Source organism: Macaca thibetana, chromosome 5 (assembly GCF_024542745.1).
Source record: "Macaca thibetana thibetana isolate TM-01 chromosome 5, ASM2454274v1, whole genome shotgun sequence".
NCBI lineage: Eukaryota > Metazoa > Chordata > Mammalia > Primates > Cercopithecidae > Macaca > Macaca thibetana.
In genome coordinates, this window is record NC_065582.1 from 18184960 (window position 1) to 18201384 (window position 16425).

Sequence of the window (16425 nt, forward strand, 5' to 3'; positions counted from 1 at the left end):
ACACAATAACTTACATATTTTTTACCTCTTCTAAACTCTAAATGATTTGAGCATGTATTTCTTGTAAAGCCATGTAATCCAGCCTTATATTAAAGTGTGTATTTGCCTTTCTTAACTAATAGATTCTAAGTTAATTGAAAACAGATTTATGGTTTCATTGCTTATTTCCCTCAGGATCTATCCCAGTGTGGTGCATGTATTGCATATCCAAAAAAATATTGTATCAACAATAAAAGAAAAATTGATAGTAGTAGGTTCTATATATTTTATTATATCTTTATTAGGTGCACACAATATTTAAGGTTACTTACTACCTTCAAATGGATGTTCTAAAAAGTCGAGAAGGTATAGATTGCTATTCGTACAGCTTCCCTCATTATTTACTATGTACCAAGCAATTTAAACATGTAATCCAATTATTTCTCTTAGCTACCCTATTATGAGGTAACTTTTGTGTTTCCATGTGTGGAACTGAGGTTTAAACATGTTAAGTAGCATGCCCACAATTACATACTTCTGTAAGGGAATGAGGCCAACATACGAACTTGAAGTGTCTGAACTCCCCTTTGCTTAATGCAAACTCTATGTAATTTTTATAAGAACTGCCACAATGCAATATGTTTTATCTGTCCTCTAACTCCACTGAAAAAAATGCTAACTCCATAAAGGAGCTGAATGATTTTGAGAGTTTTTATTCTACTTTTTAACTTTTTTTTCTCCTGAATAATCCAGTCAAACTCATGACCAAGATTTAAACAGCAACAACAAAAGTAGTTCTCAGTTTCTTGCCTGTAATTAGTAAGAAGAAGAAAAAAAATGCTTATATGTGAGTCATGGGCTTTATTTTTATAGGAAATGAGAGTAGTCACTACAAAGAAATATTGCTTCTCTTTTTTCTTTTTTTTATTAAAAACTTCAACTTTTGGATAGTTTTCAATACAATATATCAAGAACTAGTTTTAGTAATTTTTGTAATAAATAATAATATAAAAAATAAATTAAACTTATCAACTTATCCTTAAGCATGAAATCCAAAATGTTAAGAAAAATGTCCTTTTAGTTTCTAAAACTCTATTGACTTATTCAACAGTCCTCCCTACTAGATTCAACACATCAGTGACATTGCTCTGCTGTGCTCTCTTGACAATGTCTCTAAAAGAGAAGCCATCTGTAAGTATTTTTTAAACAAACACTAATTACCTTAGTAAAGGCAATGATTGTTTATAAACACTTGTGTGTAATAACAATATATGTATCCGTTAAGCCTTGTTATATGCTGTTAAAGATGCTAAGCGTTTAATCCTCATTATAACACTACAAAAAAGGTATTATCACCTTCATTTTATTAATAAGAAAACTGATCTAGGGAAGATCCATAAGTTCTTAAATGTCACAACGTACTAAGCCAGAATTAGTAAGCCCAAATAATTTGATTCTAGAGACTACATGCTGACCTACTAAAAAAGAACAACACTCAGTACTACAGAAATTCTGATATTTCTCCTTAAATTCAATTGGATTTTCCAGCTGGGGAAACACGTCAGAAATAAGGGCAAAGGGTTGGGAGTGGGGGCTCATGCTTGCAATCCCAGCACTTTGGGAGGCTGAAGTGGGGGGATCTCTTGACACCAGGAGTTGGAGACCAGCCTGGGTAACATAGTGAGACTCCGTCTCTACAAAAAAAAAAAATTAAAAAGTTATCCAGGTATCATGGCACCCGCCTGTGTCCCAGCTACTTGGAAGGCTGAGGCAGGAGGACTGCTTGAGCCCAGGATGGTGAGGCTGCAGTGAGCTACAATTGCACCACTACACTCTAGTCAGGGTGACAGAGTGAGACCTTGTCTTGTGGAAAAATAAATAAATATATGAGGGAAAAGGAAAGGCCACCTACTAAAACTTAGGTGGCATACCTAACAATTTGATCATTTTCAATATGATGGAAACATTCAAAACTATTATAATTTTCTCCAGATTTCTAGATTTCAAGTATTGAAATCATAGTCCATAAAAATTTGAATACTTGAAATAATTCAAAATTAGCCTTCTTAGTACTTATTGAGAAACCACCAGTCTTTAAGACAGGTGGTGGCTATTATAATGCTCTATAACAAGCAGAATTGTGTTAATTATATTACATTATAACAGTGACTCTCCTATTTGTAATCTGTGCCATACTAACAGGCTAAATACTCATTGTGAGTTTCACACTTGCTAAGTAGATGTAAGCATTTCTAGAGATGGATGCATTTTCTTTATCTTTCTGCATACTTTTCTAGAATAATTCATTTCAATGGTGCTTCAGATTCTCCTAACTACCTATTGTGGATTCAAAGCAATAGAAAAAACAAAAAGTTATGGAAGTTAAAAATATTGCAGAAAACAAAACAGTTGGGTGAATTTAATTTTTCTTTATAAGTGAAACTATGCATATGGGTATATGTATATGTGTATGTCTGTTGCTAAATGAATTAATAAAACAAATACATTTTATTTGATGGTACCAATAATTCAGTTCACATCTTTTTGTCCTACCGCACTGGAAGCAAAAATCTTGGTGGAAACATTGATGTGCTTTACCTTGAATTCATCATTAACCCTAAATATACCTTTATTTGTTCACCCTCTTTTGATGCCATTTTACTTGTTAAGCAGCGACAGACATCAATATATTAGTGAAGAAAGTTAGAGTTAATGATGCCTTAAAGTTTTGTGAATGCTTGTCCTTCTTTACAATCTTTAAATGAACCCTATATAGATATATGTTTGTGTCTATCTAAATACATATTTCCATAGCACACAGGTTCTTTATTTGTTGTTTTTTGCTGTCCATTCAAGCATTACAATTACATTTTGAGATAATTTAGAAATCATTGGCTGTAGAGTGAGGTGATAAGGCGAGCAAGTTTAGGACAGTGTGTCTTTACTGTCATCTTCAGAACCTTCTATTTCTTTGCATATTTGCACCTTTGTTTAATAACAGTAATTTTGTAAACACATACAAATCTGAGCAAAAGAAAAGAACATGGTCTCCTTAGATGGTTTGAAAGATCTGAAGTTTCCAGAGCTAAAACTCTTCCCCATAAGCAAGCCAATCAAGGGAGAAATGGGAATGCATGATGCACCAAACATATCTAATTCTGATTCTATATTCCACTTACATCTTGTGATGTCTTCTTGTAATTTTAAGTTTTATCTCCTCCTGTAATGTTCTTGCTGATGTCCCTTAGCTTGTCTTTCATTTGTGTAAAAATGTTGCAAGGAGAGACATGGCTGCAAACTTTCTAAGGGTTGTCATGGCTACTCCTGGCAAACAAACAAAAAAATTCAATCCTTTCTTCTACACCACTTAAATCACTCAACCTTTCTCACCCTTTTCCTATATATTCCAACTTGATTTGGCTCCTTTTATAGGAAAAACTTATAGGAAGCTAATTGATTCAGCACAGCTTGTCCAACTCAGAAATGAACAGAGGGGAAAAAATCATCTTTCTTTTTTGTTACCAGATTGTGAACAGAAGACTGTTTTACACTCTGTCTCCCATGGGGCAATGTGATGAACTAATCATGTAGTGATCTACCAGGTCACAGCAAATAATTAAGATACTTGTTACAGTGTTCCGTGTGGTGCCACCCTGTAGTGATTCTGAATGGATTTTCCATAAATTCAAGAAAAGGTCCTTTAAAACCCTAATTTCAAATCTACATCTTAGCTAATTAAGAACACTGTGGCTCAAACTAATGTGTCATTTCACATCTAGTGTATTGATAATGTGCCATCCTGAGTGTAGGTGTAAATTTTTCCTCCTGTCCTTAGCTCTTCCAAATTCTAAGGTATTTGCTGAAAAAGGAACACAGACATATTTTACAGCTTTAGTGATCAGCGTGATAAAAAATAATGCATAAGACAGTTTGCATACACTGGGCACCAATTACCTGATATTTTCATGTTATAAGACAAGTTTTAAAAGTCACTGGAAAAATATTTTTATTCAAAAAGAAGGCTCCCCCTGCAGTGTAGGGTTGATTAACATTAGATGAATTAGACAAAGATGCTAAGGGATCCCCTTCAGAGTTATTTTTTTTTAATGGAGGTAAAGTCACATATCTGTCAAGCACAGTTTACAAGTGAATCTGACAGAAACAATGCATTACCTCACAATATTTTCCATATATAAGGTGTGATCTCTCAGGACTTTATTCATCTCATTATGTGACAAGCACGAATAGCCCTACTTTAAAAATAGAAATTCTGAAATTCAAATAAATAATAAGATTCCACAATTTCAAAGAGACATAGAGGACCTAGGTTTTTTTTTGTTTGTTTTTTTTTTTTTTTTTTTTAATGTGGTAGAAAATCTAGGACAAGATAAGCTTCTAAAATCATTCTGAACAGTTCTAAGAAAGTCTGTTTTAAAATTATAAGATTTTGGCCCTCATTTTTATTTCAAAAATTGCAAGATCCTCTTCATATTCTAAATATTCTTGAATTATTTCTGTAATTAATATTATTTCCAAGTTAGTTGTTAAATTACTATTACCATTACTTTTTTTGGAATTTGGGGTTTTTAAAAATGTATTTAGGAAAAAGTATTTGGTGCCAGGTTTTTTCACATATTCTTGAATAAGTGATTAAGAAAACAGAAACACAATAAGACTGGATATAGTAGTTTTGTTCTAAAGTATAGCATTATTCTATATGTCATCCTAATTCACAGCTTATGACCTAAACATGTAAGTGGTATTTAATTCAAATACAGCTGAAACAAGAGAAGAGGAGCATTTCAAATGTTTAAAAAGAAAAGTGAAGCTAAGAATTACTGTACAGTGATTATATAGCAATCATTCTCAGCTAAATATATTATCAATAGATTCTCTTAATATACATATATATTTCTAAATGACATAAAGGAGATACTTATTTCATCCCAATAACAAAAAAGAGCCAAAATTAAGTCAATTGAGAATAACACATCACAATTATAATAATGTAACAACATCTAAATAAAAATTTAAAAACATTTTATAATTTTTATAAAATCTTAAAATCTCAAAAACTTCATATTTATTTCAGTGACTTGATTTCAAGTTTGCAGAGCCCAGACCATAAAAAGCTTTTAATTGCATTGTGTTATTAAAACTGTTGTATTGATCCTCTTTGGTTTTCTGAGAGCAAAGGTAAAAGAAAAACTTTGAAATAAATAACTTGGTAATTTTTACATCTTTGTTTCATTTTCTGCAACACAGATGCAGAAAATTTTTAAATATTAGAAAGTTATCTTAAATTTATTTTTAAATGAAGGTCTAGAAAATACAAACTATTAATGTGTAATCAGACAGTAGATTCGAGAAAAAAATCTGTTAAATACTAAATATTGTGAAAATTAATCCACGTGGTTCCCATCAGTGTTTCCTGTTTCATTTCCCTTCATTTTATTTAGTTCAGATTGCAGAATTAGTACAATTTATACTCAATACTAGATAGAAAAATTACTAGTGATATGACCTGCTAAAATATAAATAATGCATATTTTAAAAGTATTAGCCATTCCATAATTTTGAATTTCCATACATTAATTTTTTTTCCCCTGTAACTTTTTCTAATAATTAAACTATTTAAAACAGTGCAAGTTTTTCAGTTCTTATGACCACTACCACGTGATACTTAGAACTAGAACCCCTGGCTGTTTTACACATAAGTGCTGTGAAAATAGTTCACTCATTTGGGCACGTGACTTGTTTGACTAGCATCAGTACTTATTGCTGTCAGTGCTTCGATCTGCACATTATCTTCACCCTCAGCATTTTGCAACTTGGAGAGAAATACGGTAATAAATGGTTTCTAGAGAACATTTAGCAATTAACCATGAAAATGTCCTTTAAAAATTAATTGCTAAATTGAAATAACATATTACCCACTAGCCAAATTATGTTTCAATTTAAAAACCTATGTGTTTAGTCACCTTGCTAACATTGAAATATATATACATTAGCCAAATATTACATCACAATATTAAGCATGTTTGAAAAGTTGCTTTTTATTTGTTCCAATATAAATATTAATTACTTAACTCTTACTTGCCCAAAACTTGCTTATTGAGAACAACATATCCTAATTTTCCTTCTAATTATAATAAATAATAGAATAAAACCAATGAGAACTGTTTCTACTTTACAATGAATTCTTTCAGTAAGTAATCAATTTCTACCTTTTAAATTTTATATTTTAATCTATAAAAAGTATTAGTTTTAAAACTGTTATTTAGGTAATATTAAAGTAGATGATTGACTTTCATTTTAGGGCTTATTTTCTTTCCCACTTGGTTTCAAAGCCTTTGCATAGGGTTATTAAATTGGAAGGTCATACAATATCCATCAATCTCAGTTATTTATTCTACAGTATATGAAACTTCTCTTGCCACCCCATGTCTTTTATACCCATTACTTGATTACCTGAAATTAAGTATCATTTGCACTACAGAAGAACCAGAAATAAGGAAACAGTCTTAATTATAATAATGACAGATCAGAGAGTTAAACTGTCACAGTATTTTTTTTATGCTGCTAGACAAACAATTTTCTCATTCAGGGTCAAAATTAATAGAGCCAATGTGAAAGTTGTAAGAATCTCATTAATAAAATTAATTAGTGTTTTATGTTAGCTATACCAGCAAATACTTCAGATGGTTATTGCTAATTGAATTAGCAAATTTCAAGAAAAAAATAATTTTGCCTTTCTTATTTTACCAACATGGAATGGAGATTTTACACAATAGCATATTGACTACTAAAGTCACTAAAATCCTGTTTTACATCAAGGGTTGAATTATGTAAATAAGAACAAAAAAAGTTTCACATCCAAAGTGTCCATCTTCTTTTTTTCACTGGAATGACAAAACAGAATATACTTCAAACCAAAGTTGAATTCCTATTAGAAAGGATAATAAATATTAACAACTAAATGAAAATATGTCAACATTTATCAAAATAACAATCCACTGAAAATCCTTGGACAACTCATTCTCTTTAAAGTTTAGAGACTGGTAATGACTTTTTGTCATGATGAAAAAGCAGATTACCTCTTTATGTTCACAACCAACCACTGTGCAAAAAGAAAATGAAACTTCATTAAGTATAAGAGCAAATATTTAACGGCCATTACTATATATTGCTGTTTTCCAGGAATGGACTACTTCAACATTTTCTATGTGTGGAAAGTACAGAGTGTTCATGGGTGATGACCCTTGAAAATAAGAATATTAATATTCTAAGGCGATGCACAGGACTAACTGAAACAGTGGTATATCAATATCATGAAGAAGGCTGTATTCTGTTGTTAAAAGTTTAATTATGGAAGCTATTTTATTTATTAATAAACAAAGAGTTCCACAACATTGATTTTCATCAACATTTTGGGAAGTCTCGTTTTCATTATTGTTCACTTGGGAACACAGTTATTTTGGTTGATGTTAAGTCATGAGGTATATACATACTAATGAGTAACATATTAAGTAGAAAGAAAACATATTACACTACATATCTTTAGTGTGCGTGTTTCCAATATGACAGCAAGCTGTTAGCAACATACTGTTATCAAGCGACTGTGAAACAGAATGAACATCCTTAATAACTCTGCCTGTGTACCCCATGGCAGCACCTTAGCAACAGGGGAGACCAAAGAGAGACTTTAAGTTTCGACAGGGTAAAAAGCTGTTGCTAAGCACAATTTACAACCAAAATACTGAAAAGTGTAGCTTGATTTTTAAAGAACCACTTCACAATCTTAATGATTTAGTTGGCCTCGTTCACCCGAACATAGACTTGCATGCCCAATGGAAACCAAAAACCTATCCTTGTCACTAAACTTGCACCAAACCCACTCCCACCTCCATAGCTAAACAGTTACCTTTCATCCACCTCAAGTCAAAATCAACCTAAGACCAATGGTGAAAGATTATCTTCTTTTCTTCTTGACCTCTCTTATACTTCTTTACTAGTTGTACACGTCACGATGTCACTGGCTGCAATCTTAAAACAGCTACCTGCTTAAACCCCAAAGTCTCTAAAGTCTTGTAATAATCAGCTTTGTCAAGACTTGGGGGAAAACCCAAGGCGATCCCACACCGGGTTTCTGGAGTCCCCACACCAGTATCACTGCCTTACCAATCCGTCTGTGATCTTTCTCTGGGTGGCACTTACCTGCTGCTCCCCGGGTTCCGCTGACTTCACCAGGTGCTTATCCTTGTACAGAGACCAGAGACCAATGTTAGGCAGGAAAATTAAAGCCACCGTGAATAACAAAGTCATCTGCAGAAATCTCTTCTGTTTCCTCTTCATTGCAAATGGTAACAGAGAAGAAAAGTTAAAGGAGATGGCTCCCTGACTGCTTCTTGTGTTTAGTGTCAAATTCCTTTCCTCTCCCCTGCGAAGCACCAGAAACTGAGAAGCTACAAACTTTTGTTGCGTGCTCAGCACCAATCTGCACGATTCAGAGGGAGTTGGCCATCTGCAGAACAAACGCACAGTTACTTTCCCCCCAGAAAACTATGACGAAGGCATTATCTATTGGCTTAGAAATAAATGACTTGACTGAGGAAATCATTAAGCTCATTGACCTCCATTAATATAAAGCAATGGAGTAAATATGGTCGTTTCATTGACTAAAGGTAAGTTACGAAAAAGTCAACAGCATGCTAGATACTTGGGTAAATGCGAGTTTTTGTTGCTGCTGTTGTTTTCGCCCCCCACCCCCTTAGTGTAGGAGGGCTTGGTCGGGGTGGAGCGGGTTAGGAGAGAGAACTGAGAGGAACTGGCTCAACCCCTTCAAGTGTCAGGAAGAAAAGTGTCCGCTTTTGACATTGGAACAGCGTCACCTTCCTCGTCTTCCCTGAACATCTTTTCCAGTGCTCCCCTTGGGATAACCCACCTGAACTCAAGTTTAACTCCCTCCGGAGCCAGCTTGCCTGCGGGCTCCACCGGGATGCAGGGACTCCACCGGGATCCAGGCAGAACTCTGGTTCGGCTGGAGGTCCACGAACTCCTGGACCTTTGCGCGCTGTCTACACGCTCCTCTGCAGGCAGAGGCTGGGAGCCCCGGGAACCTGGTGGAAAGGAGGCTACAGATGTCAGCGGAGTCCAGCCAGGAAGTGGTGGCGCCGCGACGTCCCTTCCTCGCGCGGTCCTAGGAATGTGATCCTCTGAGAAGTGAGCACTCTGCCCATCAATCTCGTCCCTTCCCCCGGTGACGCTCTCACGCTCCGCTGTTCATGTTACCATTCTTTTCCGGCAACTGAACGAACCCACAGGACCATCACGAGCACCTAAAGGGCAATATCTTTTAATCTGCTCTTCTCGTAAAGGGGATGGAGGCGGAGAAACCGAAGTCTGTGCTGGGCTTGGAAGCGGGCGAGGGCGCTGCGAGGAGGAGCGGAAGGCGGAGATGCGCCGCGGCTGCACCCGGCCGCCCGCACCCCACTCCCCGGCGCCTGCCTTCCGCGGAGACGTAGCTGGTGTCTGCCACGTGCGGGAGCCCGGAGCCCGGGAAGGGAGGGCGGGCCGCCTGGCGGGGGTGGGCAATGCCGCCCGGCCTCCAGACGCTATATAAACAGACCCGGACGCGAAGCAGCGGCGGAGGGCGAGCGTGACGCTGGAGGAGGAGTGGGAGCTCCCAGCCTGCGCGGGTCCTCTCTTTCCCTGCTAGGGCTTTTCCGGGTAATCTGGGACCGACAGGGATGCCAGTACCCCGTCATCTCACCCAAAGGGCGCCAGGCCAGAGATTCCAGGGGAAAAGTCGTCGGCTGCAGGCGGGTGTCCCAGGAATTCCTCCATGGTGCCGGCTGGAGCGCGGCGAGCCATGGCGCGGCAGCTGCGGGAGGTGCAGGCGACCCGGGGCTGGGCCGGTCCCGGGGAGAGGGGATCCCCCGGGCCGCGCGTCCCGCCGTTCAGGCCAGGTAGGGGGTGGGGAAGGAGGAGGAAGAGGATCCCGAAGCAAGGTAGAGCTGAGGCTCAGAGTTCTCAGGCAGCAGCTGCTGGAGGACACCGTGGAGACCCAAGGCGGCTCTCTTCGGGTCTGCAAACACCCGGGGCCCCGGTTAAGATTTGGCAGTGCCACCCCGCTCCTCCCCCGCCTTGCACGACCGCATTCCGCGCGCCTTGTCACTGCGAGGGCTACCTGTCCTCGCACACTCCTCCGCGATGGCCAGAAAAGGTGGGGACCGAGATAAGACTCTGGCAGATGGCACTCCTCCCTCCGCCTAACATATCAATGCACCAACGCCCCTGACCGCACTCGCAGGAACCTGTGGCAGCCTCACGAAGGGACAGCGTGCCCAGCACCGTGCACTGGGCGCTCGTGGATCTGGAGCTCACAACTCCGGAAGAAATGGGGACTTAGATGAGGTGACAGACATGCATGCAATGCAGGCTGAATGCGCCTGTCTAGAGCCAAAAAGAAACGCCATAGTCACCTCTTTGTTACAACCTGGATAAGATGTCCACATGCTTGGGGTAGACATGCGTGGGATAGATAAGCCTGTGGACTTCAGACTGTATTTTCTCTTTCCCTTCTTTCTTCCTTCTCACCCTCACCTCTGGCACTCCCTCCTTTTCTGCTCGCCCTATCTCTTCCTCCCCTTTCTACTCTCTCTCACTCTAGCGTCTCACTTGAGAAAGACCTAGATTTGAGTGGGAAGAGTTATGCCTTAAACTGTTCGCATTAGAAATTCAAAATGTATTTGAACAATGTAAATGGACTGTATGCATCAATAAAGGGCTATGCTGTAATATGTGTTTTCGTGAATCACTTGAATTTTAAAATAGAATGAAAACATATTTAATAAATGTTGTTGAATGTGTCCTTTATATCAAGACCAATTACCTTTAAATTTTATATAAATGCAACTTAATCTAGAGTGTAAGAGAATTAATGCTTCACCCCCACCCCCACACATACACTTTGCCTTTTGTAGTCTGCATTATTTTCTACCCTTCTTTTTCTCTCTAAGGAAGTGCAGTTTTGAAACACAGAAATATGAATTCTGGGAAGCAACATAGCAGGGAGAGGTTTCCTGGGAATATTGTCAGGTGCTCAAGGAAATAAATTTAGAGAATCATTTAATTATATTGGATATATTTTTAAGTACTGATACAGTTATTACTTTTCAAAGTTAAATAACTCAAAAGTGAACCTGGAATTAAAAAAAATAAAATCTCTCACATTTTAAACAATACCTTAAAAAATAGTCTTGGATCAGGAATGGGCATACTATCATTCTATTTGTTGAATCCAGGGTGTTGAGTTGAAACATGCTTCATTACTGTTAAACTAGTAAACGGTCTTGCATACAGCATCCATTCAGATAAAATCATTAATTACAGTGAGTGGACATAATCACTGTTACTTCCCCAATCAAGTACATGAGGAATACATGGTAGAAACTGAAAGGAGAAAATTACTATGTTCACCTCTGTTTTACAGCATAGTTCCAGACCATAACTTTAGCTTTTTCTCCTTTTCTGTATATTATTTGTTTTTGATTTAGAGCATAATTTCTCTTTTCCCTTCAGTCTGGTATTCTTTCAGTATTCCTCATGTAAATTACCAACAGATGACAATGTGTCTAAAACTGATATTTTAGGTTTAGTTTACAAACAAAAAAACTCCAGATGACAGTTAACTTTTTTGCTCAGACAATCCAGATTAAATGCCAATATAAATGTGTGTGGATATTGTATGTATATAATATATGTGCACATCACATATTATATTAGATGTAATATAATGTATGTATAATATATGTGTATATAATATATAATGCACATGGACATGGTCTTTTAAATTTTGACTTATATAGAAAGACACCTGTTCTATGCTCTATTTGCACTCCCATTCTGTTAGGATTCAACTGGCAACCTCAGGTTATCAGAGTCCCACGCCGCTAATAATGTACTAATAGCTATAGGGACACATGGAAAGAAAACAGAGCAATATTCGGTGACTTTGAATAACTTACACTCTAGTTGAAAATGCAACATAAAGACAATTGAAATAAATTACCAAAGGTGCTTGGTACGAACCTTAAATTGAGCCAAATTTAAACCCTATATTTAAGGAAACAGAAGGACGTTGTTTCAGTTATCTCTCTACTTCAAAATGTAGCCACTTAAAACAAATTATTTTGCTATTTCTCTTATGATTCTGTGCATTGAATAGACTCAGCTGGGCGGTTGCACTTCCTGTGACACAGGCTGAGGCCCAGGAGGTTGAATGGGCTGAGCCAAGATGGCTACTTTACATGGCTGACAGTTGGCACTGACTGTCAGCTGGGGGGTCATGGGGCTGTCCACTGAAGTTCCTCAGCTTCCCTCCATATGGCCCCTGCATGTGGCCTGAGCTTCTCATAACATGGTAGCTAGTATCCAAGAGAGAGCAACCCAAGAACCTGTGTTCCAAGAGGGAGAAAACAAAAACGGCCAAGTCCTCTTAAAAGCTAAGGCCAGAACTGGCACAGCCTCTCTTAGGGAGCAGTCACTGGACAAGCCCAGATTCCAGGATGAGGTGGAGGTACAGGATAAAATTAACATCTCACTGAAAAGTTTGACAGAGAATGTGTGGCCATTCTTAACCCACTTTAGATATTCAAAGGCATGGAAGTAGGGATTTATAAATAAGGACTAACCAGGTTAGACACCGGATGATGGGGAGTAGTAGGGAAAGGTTTTCATATATTGGGTTCAGTAGAATTGTTCAATTGCCACAAAGATAGTGAAGTGACTTTACTTTAGGGTAGAAAGACTTTTATTACCTTACATTTTTAAAAACATGATGACATAAATGGAACTTTATTTGAAAGATATGCATTCATGATTTTGCTGTGTTAGCAGATATTTTCATATGAACTAGTTAAAAGGTTTACATCTGGAAAGATAATGCCTGGAGAAAGTCTATTGTTTCACAAACCAAGAGAGTCATCAGCAACAAATTTTGGGGTATGAGTTTTTACCCCAACAGTTTGGAGTTGCAAGTTGGTAAATTTTGTTGTTAAACATAATAACAAGCCTGTAGGAGAAAATGTAAATTGAGTTATTTTTAAGGTTATAAAATAGTAACTATTTAAAATTTTAAGAAATTATATTGAAATGTATCAGTTCTCTTTGATCTTGAAATGGTAGGGTTTATTTTCATATAGATTTGAATGTTTTCCAAGCTTTTTTTTTATCAGAAGGCACAAGCACTAAAACATAAAGATAATGTGTATAGAAATGAAGATACATTCATACTTCTTTTATCTAATAGAGATCCCTGGAATATGAAAACCCTTGAAAGTTTTTACTCTGGATAAACTATCAAGATACTTTCTTATGACTCTGTATTTGGCTAAATTACCTGTTTCTGAAAAAAACAAAGAAACAAACAAACAAAAAACAAAAAATTCTGCAGTGAAAAAGGAGAGATAAATGTACTAAATACCAATTTTAATAAAAGACATTTATAGTATACAATTCATCTTGTGTAATTAAAATAAGATACAATACTAAAATTTTCCATTTTTTTTTCCTCTGGCGTTTCAATATTTGCCACTACACTATAAAGAAAAACAAGAATCAAATTACATATTAAAATTGTGATGTTACCCAGTCTCTATCATCATTTTAATTCCTTCCCAAAAGAGCCCTGAATCCATTTCTATATATATTCAGGTGCTGTTTGACAGAGGAAAAGAGATGAACATTTGAATTTTCAGCACCATGAGGGAGTTAAAAGGTGCTTGCAATTAAATGTGGTAGAAATTAAAAAGTGACAAATCCTGAAAAGAAAAGAAGGAGGTTATTTCTACTTGACCTAAATATTTTCTAACTAGACAAGATTCTTTACCTTATGACGTTTAAACTCTAAGTAATAAAATATACTTCCAAATAGTTTTTCCTCTACCTGTAGAATATATCTTTATTGTAATATATTTTCTTTTCCCATTTATTTAGTTATCACACACTTATTTAGCACCTAGTACATGCCAGACATGTAATCCAAGCATTTTCCAAACATTAAGTCATTTAATCTTATAAATAATTTAATTATGTAGTTTCTATCAATATCTCCACTTAATAGTTTAAAAAACAAGGGCAAATAAATGGTCAGCATCTTTCACAAGTAAGTACTAGCAAGTGCTAGGGCATGTACTCAAACCCAGGCATTTTGTGTCAGATTCCATGCTGTTAACCTCTATACCATATTTTTGTAATATTTTACTATTTTCTTTCCATGACAAAAGGTATTAATTCTCTCTCTCTCACTTTTTTATTTCGGCCTTTGTGAGAAGATTACAGGAGCTAAACTAAAAAGCTGAGTTTTGGAAAGATAATAGTCTAGTTTTATAACCTGAAACCCTCTTTATTCATATTTTTTGTGGGGTATAAAAAAGGGAGTACAATAACGTAACTAACCATACATATATATTTTACACGCTATGTAAATATAATTATGTATTTTTAATTCTTATGATTATAATTTTATGCAGATCATATATCAGATTTCAATCTTAGATTTGACCTTTATCTTTTCATGTAAAATACTTGCATCATTTTAGAAAGAGTGTTTTGCATGTCAACTTCAACACAAGTTTCCTTGTGTTGAACAAGTAAATTACATTCATTGATTTCAAGTGAAAAATTCAAATAATTTTTGGAATGATGAGATCAAATGGTAATAAAGAGAATGTTAAATTTGTATAAAATATATTTTTTATAATAGCTCAATAGAAAATATCATTAACGAACATTTTAAAGCAATACAATGAATAAGTGAAGCCAGTGAAACATTCTTAAGAAGCCACTGAATGACATATGGCGTGTTCTACTTTTTCTTTTTTTGGAGAAAGAGAAAATAAAGAATGCCATGCACACATTATATATTAGATATACAATTTTTTATTTCAGGCAGGATATTTATGAATATGCGATAAATAAACCAAAAAAAGGTTTTAACATTTTCCCTTCTGAGACATACTAATTTCAGTTAACGAGCCATATATTGAGTACACCATATAATCCAGGCATTGAAGTGAACATAGCAGGAAAAAAAAATCCTGTCTTCAGGCAATCCACAGCAAAAATATATTAATTGTGGAGCTTGGTGGTTTAAAAAAAAAAAAGACATGGAGAAAAATAACCCAGTGAAATTGAAAAACAATATAGAATGCCGAAAGGTACAGTGGTGTACGGTGGACACTTGAACGATGCTGGTTTGAGCTGTGAGGCTCCACTTCTACACAAATTTTGTTCCACTTCTGCCACCCCTGACAAGAAAATCAACTCTGCACCTCCTCAGCCTATTCATCATGAAGACAAAGAGGATGAGGACTTTATAGTGATCCACTTCACTTATGAATAGGAATACATTTTCTCTTATGATTTTCTTAACATATTTTTCTCTAGTTTATTGTAAGCATACTGTATATAGTACATATAACATACAAAATATGTGCTAATTGACTGTTTATGTATTCAACATGGCTTCTGGCCACAATATGCTATTAGTGGTAAAGTTTTGGAGGAGTCAAAAGTTATACACAGAATTTTGACTATGCTGAAGGTCAGTGCCTCTAACCTTCTTGTTGTTTAAAAATCAACTGTAATTTCTAGTAAAGCATACTGGACAATCCTAACTGAGTAGGTAACATTTGAACAAATATCTGAAGGAAGCAAGGAAATGACCACTGGATGTCATGAGAAATTGAATTCTGAATAGAAAGAACAGCAAGTGAAGGGCCCTGAGGTTGGAGTTTGGGATTTCAGAACAGAGGACCCTGAGTGTGGAGAATAATGGACCTAAGGTCTAGAGGTGATAGAGTAGGGAATAATGTCAATATAATCTATTGTAGAGATTTTGGCTTTTAGTCTGAGTGAGAGGGGAAGCCTTCACTCAGCCTTCACAAGTGAAGGGCCTTGATTAGAGATGGACATGATCGGACTTACTTTTTAACACGATGATCCTGGTGGCAATGCAAGAAATAGATTACACGGTAGATAGGAAGTAAGGCGAGACTAGTTGCAATAATCCAAAAATGGTGATGTCTTGTATCAAGGTAATGGAGATGATGAAAGTGATTAAAATATTATCAGAATATTCTGACTATGAAACTGCATTGAATAGTTGTTGAAATAAATATAGGATGTAAGAGAGAGGACTCAACATATTCCAAGTTTCAGAACCAAATACTGGCAAGATTGGATTTGTCTTTTGCTGAGATGGGAAGAAATTGGGAGAAACTAGTTTAAAGGACACAATCAAGTGTACATTTTAGAGTTAACGAACTGATGTTGCTAATGGTGAAAATGTTGAATAAGCATTCAGATATAAGACTTTGGAATTTTGCAGGAGTAAGTGAGTACATGGAAGCTAAATTGGAGATATAAATGAAGAAGTCCTTA

The 16425-nt window shown here is 36.2% G+C and overlaps 2 protein-coding genes across 2 annotated transcripts in view; one reads left to right on the forward strand and one right to left on the reverse strand.

Annotated features, from left to right (window-relative positions):
• Positions 1 to 10470, reverse strand: part of GALNTL6 (polypeptide N-acetylgalactosaminyltransferase like 6) — a 1210113-nt gene extending 1199643 nt beyond the window's left edge. Inside the window, exons 1-2 of the mRNA XM_050792469.1 lie at positions 8924 to 10470; positions 8197 to 8503 (exon numbers count right to left, since the gene is read on the reverse strand). Of these exons, the coding sequence (XP_050648426.1) occupies positions 8197 to 8334 (138 nt within the window). The 5' untranslated portion in view covers positions 8335 to 8503; positions 8924 to 10470. The remainder of the gene's footprint in view (positions 1 to 8196; positions 8504 to 8923) is intronic.
• LOC126955649 (uncharacterized) lies at positions 9729 to 10779 on the forward strand. Its single transcript, XM_050792489.1, has one exon. The coding sequence runs from the start codon at positions 9729 to 9731 to the stop codon at positions 10218 to 10220; it is 492 nt and encodes a 163-aa protein (XP_050648446.1). The 3' UTR covers positions 10221 to 10779.
• Positions 10780 to 16425: the final 5646 nt, after the last annotated feature.